At 45.3% G+C, this 16,434-nt stretch overlaps 1 protein-coding gene across 1 annotated transcript in view; it reads right to left on the minus strand.

Annotated features, from left to right (window-relative positions):
- LOC307234906 (seizure protein 6 homolog) overlaps positions 1-16,434 on the minus strand; it is a gene marked incomplete at both ends in the record, with an annotated part of 152,377 nt that overhangs the window by 32,400 nt on the left and 103,543 nt on the right. Inside the window, one exon of the mRNA XM_080006772.1 lies at positions 7,657-7,851. Within this exon, the coding sequence (XP_079862898.1) occupies positions 7,657-7,851 (195 nt within the window). The remainder of the gene's footprint in view (positions 1-7,656; positions 7,852-16,434) is intronic.

Genomic DNA, 16,434 nt, shown 5'->3' on the forward strand with positions numbered 1-16,434 from the left:
CTCAACAGGCCTCTGCCGCCACACCATATGTCCCGCAACACTGTGAACATTGTGGGTTTCTCTGGGGTAGGACAACACCGGCCCGTTACCAAGCCATTACCAACAAGACTGGGGAATCAAAAACTACTTCATCCGTACGTCATGTCTCCCCAAGTGCCCGTTAACCTCATGGGCCGTGATCTACTAATACGATTGGGGGCCAGCGTGTTGTGCTCTCCAGATGGACTAATTGTGACTCTCACTGATGGAACTGAACTGGCCTGCGGCCATGCCCAGACAGCAGGGTGCCAGTGGCTATTGGCCTCCCCCGAACCCCTGATGGCAGATATCTACTGGGGTTTAATTGTTACCCCCGGCAGACCACATCCTGAAGGAATCCTCGCCCAGTTTACCCGGTGGAAACCCTGGATTTCTCTGCTGGCTCCCTACCTCGTTCCCCCCGATCCACTCCATGTCACATTATTTTACGATCGAGACCAAACCAAAGTATACGCGGATTTGTTCAGAGAAATTGAGGATACTGAGTGGGAAATTGTCACTCACAATATTTACGTCGGCCCCCTAGGTGTCGCAGCCGCGGTGGACCTCACGGCCGAGCAGGCGGTCTGGTATAAAATGGCTCCCACCGCGGTTCCCCATGTCTCCTTAGCCATATTACAAAACAAATGCTATCATTCTTAGGATTGACAGGATATAGTCGCGCCTATGTCCCAGACTACACGGGCTGCACATGCCCGCTCCGTGCGCTCGTCAATGCACAGGGCAGGCAAGCCCACGGGTTGGGACATGTTGGAGTGGCTCAGGTGAAACGGAACCTTTGCCACTGGTGGCACCCCTATTTGGACAACATAATCAAGGAGTATGTGCGGTCCTGCCTGGTGTGCACCATGTACAACCCCCGGCCGGGGATCCTGCCAGAAATGGGAAAGTTCCCGCTTCCCGAGTGCCCAGGGGGAGAAATCGTGATTGACTACACAGACATGATGGTCCCGGTGAGGGGACAGCGGTACCTCCTCGTGTGTGTGGATGCTCTGACCGGCTGGCCAGAAGCATGCCCCACCAAGAGGGAGGACAGCGGAACGGTGGTCAAGTTTCTCATAAATCAGTACATCCCCCAGCACGGGTTCCCGCGCGAAGCCCGAAGCGACAACGGGACCCATTTTAAGAATAAAGACCTCCAGAAATTTGTTTGAAAACGACATTAACATAATTACCATTTGTTATAAACAAAAGAAACCTCCAACAGTGTGATAAGGGGCCATGGCGGCAAACTGCTCCTTCGAAGCGGGGGACCACCTGATGCAGTCCCTGGAGCTGGTCATCTACGTTCCTGATCCATCGAGGTGACCCAGGTGACTCCGAGCTCCACACGGCTGAGTGGGTTCTGCTGAGGGTCATCAAACGAAAGTGGACAGGACCACATCGGGTCACCTCCCGCGCTGTCCGGCTCGAGGGAGAAGGGGACACGTGGTATCACTGGAGTCAGTGCGCCGCAGCCTCCAACACGGCAGCCAACGACCGGATCCTCACAGCACCACGACACCGCCCGACCCCTGAGGAACGGGTGGCAGCCGCAGATTCGGGGCACTCACTGTTAGCTGCAAGGGTGATAGTGCTAGTAACCTAGGTCATAGAGGAGCGAGGCGGGACGATCACCATTCCCCGCCCAGAAGCAGACTGTCCAACTGGAGGGGACCTCAGCTGTTTCCCCTACTGATTTGTTTATGGTTTATTGTGTGTATAATTTTTGCGCTGGATTTAGTTGACCAGGGTTCAAGAGAAAAAGATCAAAACAGCGGAGTAAGCACACCTCGCATGAGGTTAGGAACAGAAAAGCTGTGAGATCCAGTATCACACCCAAGGAGTTCCATAAGAAATGACCCGGTACTTTTTGTTTGCGCATTTAGGATGTTTAAGTTTAGTATAAGGTTTAAAAAAGTTCAAGTTTAGTATAAGTTAAAAAAAAAAAAAAATTCAGTTTAGTATAAGGTTAATAAATGTTTAAGTTTAGTATAAGGTGTAAAAAAAAGTTAAAGTTAAGTATAAGGTTAATAAATGTTTAAGTTTAGTATTAGGTTAATAAAAGTTTAAGTTTAGTATAAGGTTAATAAAAGTTTAATAATAAGTTTAGTATAAGGTAAGAGAGAGTTAGATCGGTGCAGTTTGTTGAAAGATTTTGTTATTAAAAATGGTCCAGGGGGTGAGCGAATGCCATCCTCGCGTTGAGTAATACGGATGTTGGTAAGGTTTTCCCGCTTAAAGACAAATGGAGTTTTTCCAGTAGGTTTTCCCTCTAAAAGACAAATGGGGTTTTTCCACCCAATCACTCCTGGTCCAATGCACTGTCAAGAATTGTTTATCGTTGGTTTTATGTTTTATTTACCTTCCCCTTGGTTAACATATGTTGTGATAACTGTTTTAGAGTGACCTCATATTTGATGAGGTCAAAAGGGGGATTGTTGGATGTAGTATAGTGCACAAAATGGCGGCTGATAGAAATGACAGGGCATTTTACTTAAAATGGCGCCCAACATAGAAAATATCTCTTGATGACATCTCTCATCCAAAAAGCCTTTATGACGACTTGCCTAGGAGGAACTATATAAGAGGGTGTCTGAGAAGACATTCGCTCTCTCTCGCTGGGTCTCTCTTGCTTTGGGCTCGTCTCTTGGTCTTTGTCATTGTGCCAATAAAGGATCCATTATGCATCGCATCAGTCTCCATCTTATTGAAGAATCTCTCGAGATCAACCAACCTGGGAGTGATCGGATCTCAGATCCCAACACTCTATCTATCTATCCAGCTATCCATCTATCCAGCTATCTCTATCTCTCCATCTATCCATCTCTATCCATCTATCTATCGCTATCCATCTATCTATCCATCTATCCATCCATCCATCCATCCATCCATCTATCCATCCATCCATCCATCCATCCATCCATCCATCCATCTATCCATCCCTCTCTATCTATCATCCCTCTATATCTATCCATATCTATATCTATCTATCCATCCATCTATCCATCTGTCTATATCCATCCATCTATATCCATCCATCTATCTACATCCATCCATCCATCCATCTATCCATCTATCCATCTATCCATCTTTATCTATCTATCTATCCATATCTATCTATCCATCTATCCATCTATCCATCTATCTATGCTATCCATCTATGTCATGATCTCCGCCTTCTTCTACTTCCCCTCCCTCTCCTTACCTGTCCCATTAGTCCAACTCCATTCACCTGCGCACACAGCTGTTCCCGATCTGTAATCTAACCCCTAGGAGGAGAGACGCCGGGTGGGGAACCTTTGCCTCTACTGCGGTCTAGTTGGACACTACATTTCCGGGTGTCCGGTAAAAGGGCCAGGCTCGCCAGTGAGGGAGGAGGTCCTGGTGAGCCACACCTCCAAATCCCCCTCCAACCTACGCCCCCTCTTCCAGGCTCGGCTGCTCCTGCCCCAAGGCTCACATTCCCTCGCCATACTTATTGACTCTAGGTTCCGATGTAAACATCATCGACGATAACCTAGCACTGCAGCTGGGTTACATTTCACTGCATATATGTATGAAAGTATGTATATGTAAGTGACGAATAAAAAAATCTTGGGTGTTGGTCGAGTTCTCCTGTCTTCTCCGGTACCTGCCACTGCCCTGGATGGCCGCCTCCTGGGGACAGTCACCCATCAGACAGTGCCCATCCGCATGCTCCTGTCCGGCAACCACCACGAGACGATACAGTTCTGCATCCTGCACTCACCTCGTCACCCTCTCCTCTCCCCTGGCTCCGGCGTCACAACCCACACCTCGACTGGACCACAGGGGCTATTCTGGGATGGAGTCCTGCGTGCCATCAGGTCTGCCTGAAGCAAGCCACTGCACCTCAGCCATCCAACAGCTCCAGCTCTGCACGCGACATGTTGGGGGTCCCCGCCGAGTACCTCGACTTCAGGGAGGTCTTCAGCAAGGCCAAGGCGACATCCCTTCCCCCGCACAGGCCGTACGATATTGCCATCGACCTCCAGCCCGGCTCCACTCCCCCCCCAGAGGCCGCCTGTACTCCCTGTCCACCCCGGAGAGAGAGGCCATGGGCACCTATATTAATGATGCTCTGGCGGCGGGCATCATCCGTCCCTCCTCATCCCCGGCGGGGGCGGGCTTCTTCTTCGTGGAGAAGAAGGACAAGTCGCTTCGCCCCTGTATTGACTATCGCGGTCTCAACGACATTACGGTCAAGAACCGCTATCCCCTGCCCCTCATCTCATCAGCCTTCGAACTCCTGGAGGGGGCCACGGTGTTCACCAAGCTCGACCTACGCAACGCCTACCATCTGGTCCGGGTTCGAGAGGGGGACGAATGGAAGACGGCGTTCACATTTACATTTACATTTAGTCATTTAGCAGACGCTTTTATCCAAAGCGACTTACAAGGGAGAATAACATTCAAACTACATTGCGACAGAGATTAGTGAACAACAACATTAGTGTAACAATTAGTTCAACACTCCCTCCGGTCACTACAAATATCTGGTGATGCCCTTTGGTCTCACCAGCGCCCCCGCTGTCTTCCAGGCCCTGGTCAATGACGTGCTCAGGGACATGCTCAACAAATTCGTCTTCGTGTACCTCGACGACATCCTGATCTTCTCCCGATCCCAAGCTGAGCACGTCCAGACGGTCCTGCAGCGCCTCCTGGAGAACTGACTCTTTGTGAAAGCGGAGAAGTGTGAGTTTCACGTCCTGTCCGTCTCCTTCCTGGGGTACGTCGTAGGGAGGGGGACCATCCAGATGGATCCACTAAGGTCTCCGCCGTCACCACCTGGCCCGCCCCGACACCCGCAAACAACTCCAGCACTTCCTCGGTTTTGCCAACTTCTATCGGAGGTTCATCCGAGGCTACAGCATGGTGGCTGCCCCCCTCACAGCCCTAACTTCCTCCAAGGTGCCGTTTCGGTAGTCGTCCGCCGCCAACGACGCCTTCCTGGCCGCACGGTTCACTTCAGCCCCCATTCTGGTATTGCCTGACCCCGAACGGCAGTTCGTGGTTGAAGTGCACACATCCGACGTGGGAGTCGGAGCTGTTCTGTCCCTGAGAACCGCCTCCGACCAGAAGCTTCATCCCTGCGCCTTCTTCTTCAGGCGTTTAACCCCGGCCGAGAGGAACTACGACATCGGGAATAGGGAGCTTCTCGCCGTCAAATTGGCCCTGGAGGAGTGGCGACACTGGCTAGAGGGAACCCAGCTGCCGTTCCTGGTGTGGACCGACCACAAGAACCTGGAGTATATCCAGTCCGCCAGGAGACTGAACTCCCGTCAGGCCCGTTGGGCGCTCTTCCTAAACAGGTTCAATTTCTCCCTCTCCTATGGGCCGGGGTCACGCAATATCAAACCTGACGCCCTGTCCCGGCAGTTCCAGGAGGAGGAGGAAGACACTGCTGACCCTGACACCATTCTACCATCCTCCCGTCTAGTTGCCACACTCACCTGGGAGGTGGAAGAGAGGGTCAGAGCCGCCGCCCAGGACCAACCTGGACCCAGCGCATGTCCGCCCGACCGTCTGTTCGTCCCGCCTGACCTCCGGTCCGAGGTTCTCCAGTGGGCCCCCAACTCCCGACTCACCTGCCACCCGGGGATCCAGCGGACGAAGGAGGTCGTCCAGCGTCGCTTCTGGTGGCCCTCCCTGGGTGAGGACGTCCGAGGGTTCGTCAATGCCTGCCCCACCTGTAACCAGCACAAACCCTCTCTTCTTGCTCCTGCCGGTCTCCTACACCCACTGCCGGTTCCTCATCGCCCCTGGTCTCACATCTCCGTGGACTTTGTTACCCGTCTGCCACAGTCTAGCGGCAACACTACCATCCTGACCGTGGTGGACTGGTTTAGCAAGATGGCTCACTGCGGCCTCTACCGAAGCTCCCGTCGGCCAAGGGCACCGCCAGGCTATTATTGTACCACGTCGTCCGCCTCCATGGCATCCCGGTAGATGTTGTATCCGACCGGGGTCCCCAGTTCGCCTCTGTCTTTTGGAGGGAGTTCTGTGCGCTCCTGGGGGCCACCGTCAGCCTCTCTTCAGGGTACCACCCCCAGTCCAACGGCCAAACAGAGCGGAAGAACCACAAGATGGAGACGGCCCTTCGCTGCATGACATCACAACACCCGTCGTCCTGGTCCGAGCAGCTTTTGTGGGTGGAATATGCCCACAACACCCTGACCAGTTCGGCCACAGGCCTCTCCCCCTTCCAGTGCGCCTACGTCTTCCAACCGCCTCTGTTCCCAGCCCTTGAGAAGGAGGCTTCCTGCCTGTCCGTCCAGGCCTTCATTCGCCGCTGCCGCAGGACCTGGACCCGGGCCCGGGCCGCCCTCCTCCGAGCCGCTGGCCGCAACGCCTCTGCCGCCAACCGTCGCCGCTCCCAGGCCCCGGAGTACCAGCCGGGCCAGAAGGTCTGGCTCTCCACCTGGGACCTCCCCCTGAAGGTGGACTCTAAGAAGCTGGCTCCTCGGTTCATCGCCCCATTCAAGATCGAGAAGGTTGTCAACCCAGTGGCAGTGCGGCTCAAGCTCCCCAGGTCCATGCGCGTCCTTCCCACCTTCCACGTGTCCAAGGTCAAGCCAGTCCGGGAGAGTGCTCTGGTCCCCTTGGCACCTCCCCCGCCTCCTCCGCGCTTCATTGACGGGGGTCCTGCCTTCTCTGTCCGCTGTCTCCTACGTTCCCGCCGGCGTGGGAGAGGCCTGCAGTACCTGGTGGATTGGGAGGGTTACGGCCCGGAGGAGAGGTCCTGCGTCCCTGCGAGGTACATTCTGGACCACACCCTCATCAGGAGGTTCCATCAGCGCCATCCTGACCAGCCCTCCAGACCGGTTCAACCCTCCCGACCGCAGACCCCACCACCTCTCTTGTCTGCGTCCTCCAGCGATGTTTCAGAGGCGGAGGATGTCGACCCTGGGGGTCCCTCCAGCGATGAGGACGTGAACCATTTAGCGGAGGACGAGGAGATGGACGGGGTCTCCAACTACTCCGATGAGGATCACGTGGCCCATTTAGCGGAGGACGTGGAGATGGACGGGGTCTCCGTTGAGTACTAGCCCTCCTCCGGACCCCCACCTCCCACCCTGCATGGACCTTTTTGGTGTTATTTTATTTTTTTTGTCTTGTTCATTTGGGACGTCAGGAGCCGTCCCTTGAGGGGAGGGGGGGTTCTGTCATGATCTCCGCCTTCTTCTACTTCCCCTCCCTCTCCTTACCTGTCCCATTAGTCCAACTCCATTCACCTGCGCACACAGCTGTTCCCGATCTGTAATCTAACCACTATATATGCCTCTCTCACCAGTCACCCATTGCCAGTTTGTCTTTGATGCTTACACCAGACTCTCCAGCGTTCTCCGGACTGATTCCCCGCTACCGACTCTGCCTCGCTCCGACCACATATCCTGCCTGCCACTCCGCCTATCTTCTGTCTGCACTCCTTGTTATCGAACCTGCCTGTCCCCGACGACGTATCCTGCCTGCTCCCTGCCTGTCTTCCGTCTGCTCTACAAATAAAAGACATTACCAAATATCCCTGCCTGTTGTTGTGCTGCAATTGGGTCCTAACCACACCCGTTACAATCTATCCCATCCATCTATCCATCCATCCATCCATCCAGTTGTCACCTCTCTCGCAGCTGGGTAGGTCTCCGCTCCACGTCAGGTCCCACTGGCACATTAGCAGCTCCGTGCCCACCACCTGGTACCCAGGGTAGCACTGGTAAGTCACCACGGTGCCGTGCACCAGCTCAGGGTGGGATGCACTCATCCAGCCGTTGGTGATCTCGGGCAGCTCCGGGCAGGTGTCGTTACGGGCAACTTCTGGAGTGGGAAGGTGCGTGTGAAGAGAGGAAATAGGAGAAAAACACATCAAATGAGTTGTGGTTTATTCACTCAGTCCAATGAGCAGCCCATTAAGCCTTTGAGATAATAATTAATTCCATTTCTTCCACTGCACTGTAACTTTTATGACTTGATTTTATGCATTCTATGTATTATATTTTTTAACTTTCTAATGTGTTCTTTCCCTTTACAATGTGTTTCTTTTGGACGTTGTCTTAATGCTTCTGATGATTGATGATTTTATGTAAAGCACTTTGAATTGCCTTGTTGTTGAAATGTGAATACTAGTGGCTTTGGCTTATAATAGCTTTGTCCTTTCTGAAACAGCTATTTCAGATAACTGAAAGATCTCCAGACCAGTTCTCTGGGGCTATGATATCACTTTGACCACATAAAATGCTATTCTGGGAATAAGCGAAGGAAAAGATCTCCAGACCGGTTCTCCGGAGCTAGGATTTCACCTTGACAAGGTAAAACGATATTTGGGTAATAGGCAAAATATCGTTAACAAAGAAAATATCTCAAGACTCGAGTCGATATGGAGTCGATATCCTAGATACCCGGGACTAGGATATCGCCTTGACAAGGAAAATCGTTATCCGAGGAATAGGCAATGGAAAAGATCTCCAGACTGGTTCTCTGGGGCTAGGATATCGCCTTGACAGGGTAAAAACGCTATTCGGGGAATAGGCTAAATAATTGTTAACAAAGAGTTAAACAAGGTTTCTTGGATTCATTTCTTGCACTGCACTGTAACTTTTATGCATTCTATTTTTTTACTTTATGCATTATACCATGTCCTTTTATAATGTGTTTCTTTTGCACTTTGTCTTAATGCTTTTGATCTTTTTTGTAAGGCTGTCATGATCTCTGCCTTCATCTACCTTCCCCTCCCTCTCCTTACCTGTCTCATTAATCCAACTCAATACACCTGCACACACAGCTGTTCCCGATCTGAAATCTAACCACTATATATGCCTCTCTCACCAGTCACCCATTGCCAGATTGTCTTCGATGCTTGCGCCAGACTCTCCAGCGTTCTCCGGACTGATTCCCCGCTACCGACTCTGCCTCGCTTCGACCACGTACCCTGCCTGCCCCCCCGCCTGTCTTCTGTCTGCACTCCTCGTTATCGAACCTGCCTGTCCCCGACGACGTATCCTGCCTGCCCCCTGCCTGTCTTCCGTCTTCTCTACAAATAAAAGACATTACTAAATATCCCTGCCTGTCTTTGTGCTGCAATTGGGTCCTAACCACACCGGTTACACAGGCACTTAGAATTGCCTTGTTGTTAAAATGTTCTTTATAAATAAACTTGCCTTGCCTATAGTTCCTCAGTGACTTTAACTATCTTTATTGTTAGGTCGACTGGAAAGAGGTGGGAATAGTCCATACCTTCATTATGGTTTTTATCTGTATTTTAACTTTCTGTATAGCTGTTAACTCACATAGCTTCTAAGGCATGATTGATGACATACCATTGTCATATATTTTTTATCTTCTCTTTCCCTGTCTCTTTCTCCCCTATTTGTACTACACTTGGCTAAATTATACAATGGGTGCAAGCTAGCTATTTTCTTTCCTTTCTTTTATTTGTTTGACTAATTTCTTTGTTTATTTATTGGCTTGTTGTTTCAAGAAGTTTGTTAAATATAGTACGTGAAATAATCGTTTCCGTCATTCTAAATGGATTTTCAACATAGACATGACAATAATAAATAAATACTAATTGTATAATAATAATGATAAAAAACAAAATAATAATCATAAATATAGCTGCAGGCAGCAAAACACGGGGACCAGTTTAGTCATGTTGGGTGCGTTGTACAGTTTTCCAGGTTCTCTGAAACGCAGCACGATTTTCCAAGTTTATGTTACTGCCGCAGGGGCCCAGCCCGGTCAATCGTCTACTTATTGCCCGTCTTGCGGAGCAACCACTATGCACCATACACAGCACAACCCTCCTGTCATTAAAACAACTGTCCATGTTTGCCTGCAAACCAGAACTTCTCATTGTTATAACTCACCATTGTGTCTGTGGAAGGAGAGCTGCACTCTCAGTGATGGGTAGCAGTTTGGTGCCGTGTCGGGTACGTCATTTATTTGTTGAGTTATACGTAATTTCTTTGTAAAGTTGAGTTGAGTTTTTCCATTTGGATTACGTTTGCAGTAAGTTACGTTTCCATGTAAAAGCATTGCACAACTTTTATTTTTCCGACGCCTTGCTGGATCTTGAACACATCATTCAGTGACACAGTGTTTTCGAGTGGACGCGCTGATGAATTTTTAAGGATGACTTTTTATTGTATTTTTCATTAATCTGGCAAAGAAATATGGACTACGGATTTAAAATATAAATCTATAAGATCAACTGATAGCTACCAGGTAAGAAGCTATATAAATACACATGGAAATCCATAGTTTGGTAACATCGAAACCAGACAGAGTAACCGAGTCCAGGCTGCACACTGGACCCGGTCCAACTGGACATTCTCAATCGGAATCTGTATATTTATAGTAAATAATATGATGACGTCGTAAAGCTTTACTGTAAATTTCATCTTGTTCATTTCAGAACGAGACGTGTGACCTGTCAGTTAACCAAGACCAATTGAATATTTCAGGTCAAAGTTGTTTGGTTTTTAACTAATATCTGCTCCATATGTGGTTTGAATTGGATGAAACTACACACACAAGGTGTTTGTGACAGCACGGTTCAAACAAGATGTAAACCGTATATGTGTGTTATGCCAAAATTGGTGTTCCAGGTAGTTTTAGGCTTCAAAATTCCAACAATTTTCGCCCGAACAATAACAATACAAATAGGGGTCCTAATTGCCTACATGCTGGACCCCTTATAATAATAAAATAATAATAATAATAATAATAATAATAATAATAATAATAAATATAATAACAACAATAATGATAACAATAACAATAATAGTGTTATATAATAATAGTATTAAGTAATAGTGTAATTCTGTGATCAATAAACCTCTTCAATCTCTTGAACAATGTTTTTCGCATTATTTGATACATGTTTGGACGTGTTTGATTGACAGTTTAACCCAGGGGTAGGCAAACTACGGCCCCTGGGCCATATCTGGCCCATGGCATTTACAAAAACAACAATCCTATAATATATTTACATTTGTAGTATTAATTTTGCTGTTATTTTCCTGTAATACTTAATGGTACCACCAGATGGCGGTATCTTGCCCATATGCTATATGAATGAAGTAAGTGTGTGTGAGACAGGGGTCAGCAAAGACATGAATAAGTGCTTTGTTGACTGTGGGCCATGTGACATGGGAAGGTGTGTGAATGCAAACATCCCCTCATAAAATGTGGCCTGGACTAGTGTCGGGAGGTTTGTTGTTGTAACTGATGTCAAAGAATGCAGACAAATGGCTTCTTTGCACTATTGACCGTATAGGAGGAAGTAAGGGATCCTAATTGAGTAAACAGATGTACATTCTCGACCAACAGAAAGAGGTTAAAAGGAGGAGTCCATGAGCGGCTCGGCAGTTCTTTGCCAAACCAACTCAGATTCTGTTGTCACTTCTTGTAAGTGATAATAAAGTCTTATATCTTCAGACCTCGACTCTCTTGAACTTCTCTTCTTCAGTTTAATTGTTAGATGCGGTTTTCTCCACTACATGAGTGACAGGTTTCCAACAAAGATTGGATCGCACAATATTTTTTTACTGAATTACGATCAAAGGCTGTGTGTTTGATTTGCCAAAAAAACGTTGCTGTGGACATACTGGCACACATGAATGAGCTGAACGTGAAGCTACAAGGGAAAGATCAGTTTGTATACGACATGTATTCAAACGTGAAAGCCGTCAAGGTAAAATTGACTTTGTTCTCTAAACAAATGACAAACAAATCATTTGCGCATTTATCCACACTAGCTCCGCTGAAAGAAGCCCCCCAACATGCGAGCAAATACAGTAAATCGCTGGACGACCTGCACGGAGAATTCTGCCGTCGATTCTCTGGTTTTGAAAATTCTGAGAAGTCACTTTAGCTGGTGTCATGGCCCCTGTCATTCGATTATGAGGCAGCTTTTGTGTTCTTGTGACAAAGTGCTCTGCTGGTTGAGATAAGATAATCCTTTATCTATCCCACGGAGGGATAGTCTGCAGTGTTACAGCACTAACAAATTGAATGGCACAAAGCATTAGTAAATTGGTAATTCTAAATCAAAGGATATGATAAATAACTAAATAGTATAGATTGAACACTATACATTAAATCATGATGTGAGATACAACTGTGTTTGTATGTTTCAAATCCTTACCGGTTATTTTTTTGTTTTTCCCAGTAGGACTGGTGATTGTTTAAGTTGATCGAACAACATTATTAATACTATGAATTTTTATTTTTGTCTTACTCTAGAACAAATTTTCGATTTGACATTGTATAAGGTAGATGTTGATATACAGTATAAAATTTAACAAGTAGTTTAACAAAGAGGAATAATTGCTTTATTTTGTATACAGGAGAGGTAATGGATTGTGTACGTTTGCTTACTAAAAACTGAAACACTTAAACGAATGTGAAATACGTTGGCCATTTAGATATGTTTTTTCAATTTGGACATTCAAAAATTTCAAGTTTAAATTTGAAAATATATTGCGATTCGATTAATGTTGTAATTATATATTGATGAATAAACCAACCCATCGATTCAGTGTTTTATTTCCGCAGTTTTAAGCAGGAATCTTGACTTTTGACCTGTGTAGATGTGACTGCGTCTAATTGAGAAGACTTGGAGGACTGACAAAGAGATCAGATCAAAGATAATTGCTCTACAATTGAGTAAGGCCATAACATGTCCAGCATTCAAAGGTCCTTGTACATTATTGATGTTATTACTATTTGTATTTAACTGATTTGCAAATTTGATTATTTAATAGGCTCAGTTGGAATTATTTTGAGATGATATGCATGAAATAAATAAATGGAGAGACCTTGATTGGATTTAGCTCTATATCCCATATCGAGCTCAATCGTTAAAATGTATAAAAGCATCAGATATTATAGAGTGCATTATAGAACCAGAATAATTCTTCAGTAGTTCTTATTTTAATATGACATTCTAGTTGTCTAGTCTAGTTGTTGAAACAATCTTCGGAAGCTGAGTTAAGGATTACTGTGTTAACACTCAGGGACACTGTTGTCAGAGCACCCTGGAGTGATTCTCTCTATGACACTGCTTCTTACAGTGGTAGACCTTTTCCTTTCATCTTATGATAATGTATGAAAACAATACATTAAGCACCTTAGGGTTTTTTTCACACAAGCCCAAAAGCCTGATATCGTGCTGAGAGACTTGCCTACTCCTGCATTTCTGAGAAGGTCTGTGAAAACCTTATACACGAGATCCAGTTAAGCCAAGATCAGGCTGAATAACTTGGGACATTTTCTGAACAACGAGAAAGCTTCTGTTATGGAAAATCAAATGCAAGCGTTGACTCCTGCTGATCCGTGTCCCTGAGTGTTAACATAGTAATCCTTAACTCAGCTTCTGAAGATTGTTTCAACAACTAGACTAGACAATGAGAATGTCATATTAAAATAAGAACTAATCAAGAATTATTCTGGTTCTATAATGCACTCTCTTATTACATTTCACTGCATATATGTATGAAAGTATGTATATGTATGTGACGAATAAACCTCTTGAATCTTGAATCCTTCCCTCCACCAACGAACATGAAGTGTTTGGCCTCCAAGTTCAGCAGACGCACAATTGGAAAATATGTTGTGCACAGTTGAGGAGTCTAATCAACTGTGCTTCTTTGGAACTGGATTCAATGATGTCACTGCATCAGACACGATGAAACTGAATGACTGCAGTTGGAATTTCTTCTCCAGCTGAGAGCTGTGGAATGACTGAGCACCTGAAGTCCTGCTGGAAATGATATCTGTGTGATTACCATAAGGACTGCTTCTGTGTTTTCTCAGCCATTGTTTTATCAATTTGTCTATCCTGATAGTTCACAGATTATTTCATGTTCTCTAAGAAAAACTACATTCTAGTAAGAATATTGCCAAATTTAAATTAAATAATTTTCCAAAATTTTAGGAAAGGGTTTTGAATAGTTTGTAAATTCAATAATTAAGTAGAGACATACTTAGGCACAGATTATAGATGAAAGTGATTGTTTCATTAATTGACAAATATGTTATTAATAGCCCTTCTAGGTTTTAGATGGTCTCAATTTGAATGCTGGCTCTGTTAATGTCATTATACATATATATTTGTTTTAAAAAGGTGTTAACTTGATTGGAATGACAAATAACCTCTCCATTTTTTCCTAATCAGACTTCAGAATGATGGGACTTATTGTTGAATACTCCCTGTCCAAAAGGTAAGACTATCAGTTCAAAGCTTAGCACATAATATATGTAATTTTTAGGAGTTCAGTAACGTAAATTAACCATAAGATAGTTGATCAAATGTTATTTATCAACACCAGTTAGGCTCCTATTAGATTGATGACTGCTGACATCTCAGGCTTATTGTTTTCAGTTATTAATTGTACCTTTAAGGGTATAAGTAAGAATTATAAAAAAATGGGAAAATGGGAATATAGTATTGAGCGCTAAATATTAAAATGTTTTAGTATGTGAATCACATTTTTCTTTACCCTCTCTAGTTGCTTAACTCGTTGTTGAAGTTATGTGGAGCCTCTGGGAATGTTTTCTTCTGCCACATTACGGAAAATTATTGACTGATTTTGAATGTATCAATGGCAGCACACTTATTAGAATATTGTATTGATTGTATTGATTGATGTATTGATCTACTTGTGTTGTAGATACACAGGAATTCCTAAAATACTTAGAACAAGATGTTTACAGTTTCTATTTTTTCCCTTATAACTCCAGCCGGCACAAAAGAACGTTCATTATTTGAGTCATGACATTTATTTTATTTAAATTTTGTCTCCTCAGGGTCGCACCCTGGCATGGCCTTTTTTTGGCTGTTGTGGTTATTGTTGTTTTTGGATCATGGAACGAGGCAATGCTTGCCAAGCCATTACACGGTAGAACCTTTTCTTGCATTTCGAACAAGTTTTTTGCACCAGCTCCATGTTGGGTTTGCTGTATTACTTTAACTGTGGATGAATAAGATGGTTTAATGTAAGCTGTGTTGTTGCAATCTTATGGAAATGAATTACGTCTTGTTGCATACTATGCTCGGAAACTTGGTGCTGGGGTCATTGGGTTGATTACATGCTGTAGCCTTTATCTTGCTACGAAGCAAACTGGTTTGTTTTTCTCAGACATCACCTCTCCATCATCGACATGTGCAACTTTCACTTTGCTTACTCCAACTTCTCTTCTTCACTCTTATGGAGATTCACATGATTGCTTGACAGCGATAGCCCTTGTGGCTTCGCCCCGCCCAGATTTTGCTACTGAAGTTCTTGAAAAGTTCAACTACAATGATTTAAACTCATGAGTACAACAAAAGGAGGGTTTTTGTTTTGGTTTGTTTGTCCGTCATCTGTTTTTTGTATAAAACAGTGTTTGTCTATCTTTGTACAACCGGTTGTGTTTGTGTTTAGTGTGATACGGTGTCATGTAGCTGATTGATGAGACATACATTGTTTTTTCCTTTACTCAAAGGTGTCCTGCACTAAATTATTGGAGTGGCAGAGCCGCTTGGTACAGTATGTACTGAGCTGTATCTTTCCCACAAGTTTTTTCATTGTTTTACTTGTTTGACATATGGTAGGTACCATTTGTCAAAAAGGAGGGAAATAGTTAGAGAATTAAGTAAACATAATGATTGTGCTTAGAACAATGCAGGAACCTCATGATGGACTTATCAAGCTGACGCTTTGTCATGATTAAAATATTGTTTGGTGATAATTGACATGTTTGTCAGAATGGAATCCCAGTAAAGGTAAGCTCTGCTGAGTTTTTATTCCTGTCATTGGTGATGATGGGAATGCGAGGACGATCACATGGTGCGACAGCACTGTGCCTGCATGAATTGCTGACCAGGAGACCAATGCGGTTAAGTCTGTCTTCTGTCGACAAAAGCCACATATGAAATACATCACGTAGACCACTAGCGATCACATTGTCCAGTTTAGTATTTATCATTGTTAGATTTACTTTATTAATGGATTGTGTCGATGGGATTATGTACAGACAACATTCGATAAATGTGGCCTAGGAAAATTTGAAAAGCGTTCATTTGATAAGCATAATTTACACACTGTCGGTTGTTTAGTAGCCTAATCGCAATTCTATGGACATTGTCTCCTACGTATTAGACATTGTGATAATATTATTGTTGTTTCACTAGGGTGGGTACATAAGCCTTTGTGCGGAGTCTGTAGTCGGTTATTCAACATAACTGTTTGGGAAATTACAGAATTATTCCACGTACCATATTTTACATTCATGGACCTAGACCAAACAATGGTAAAAATGTGTGCCTCTCACCCAAGTGTTTAAGTCTATGTGCCCAGGTCAAAGCAACCCTACCCATCCCACTCGAAGGACCACTACACCACCTCCGACCAGATA

This window comes from Zeus faber (assembly GCF_960531495.2).
Source record: "Zeus faber genome assembly, chromosome: 9".
NCBI classification, from domain to species: domain Eukaryota; kingdom Metazoa; phylum Chordata; class Actinopteri; order Zeiformes; family Zeidae; genus Zeus; species Zeus faber.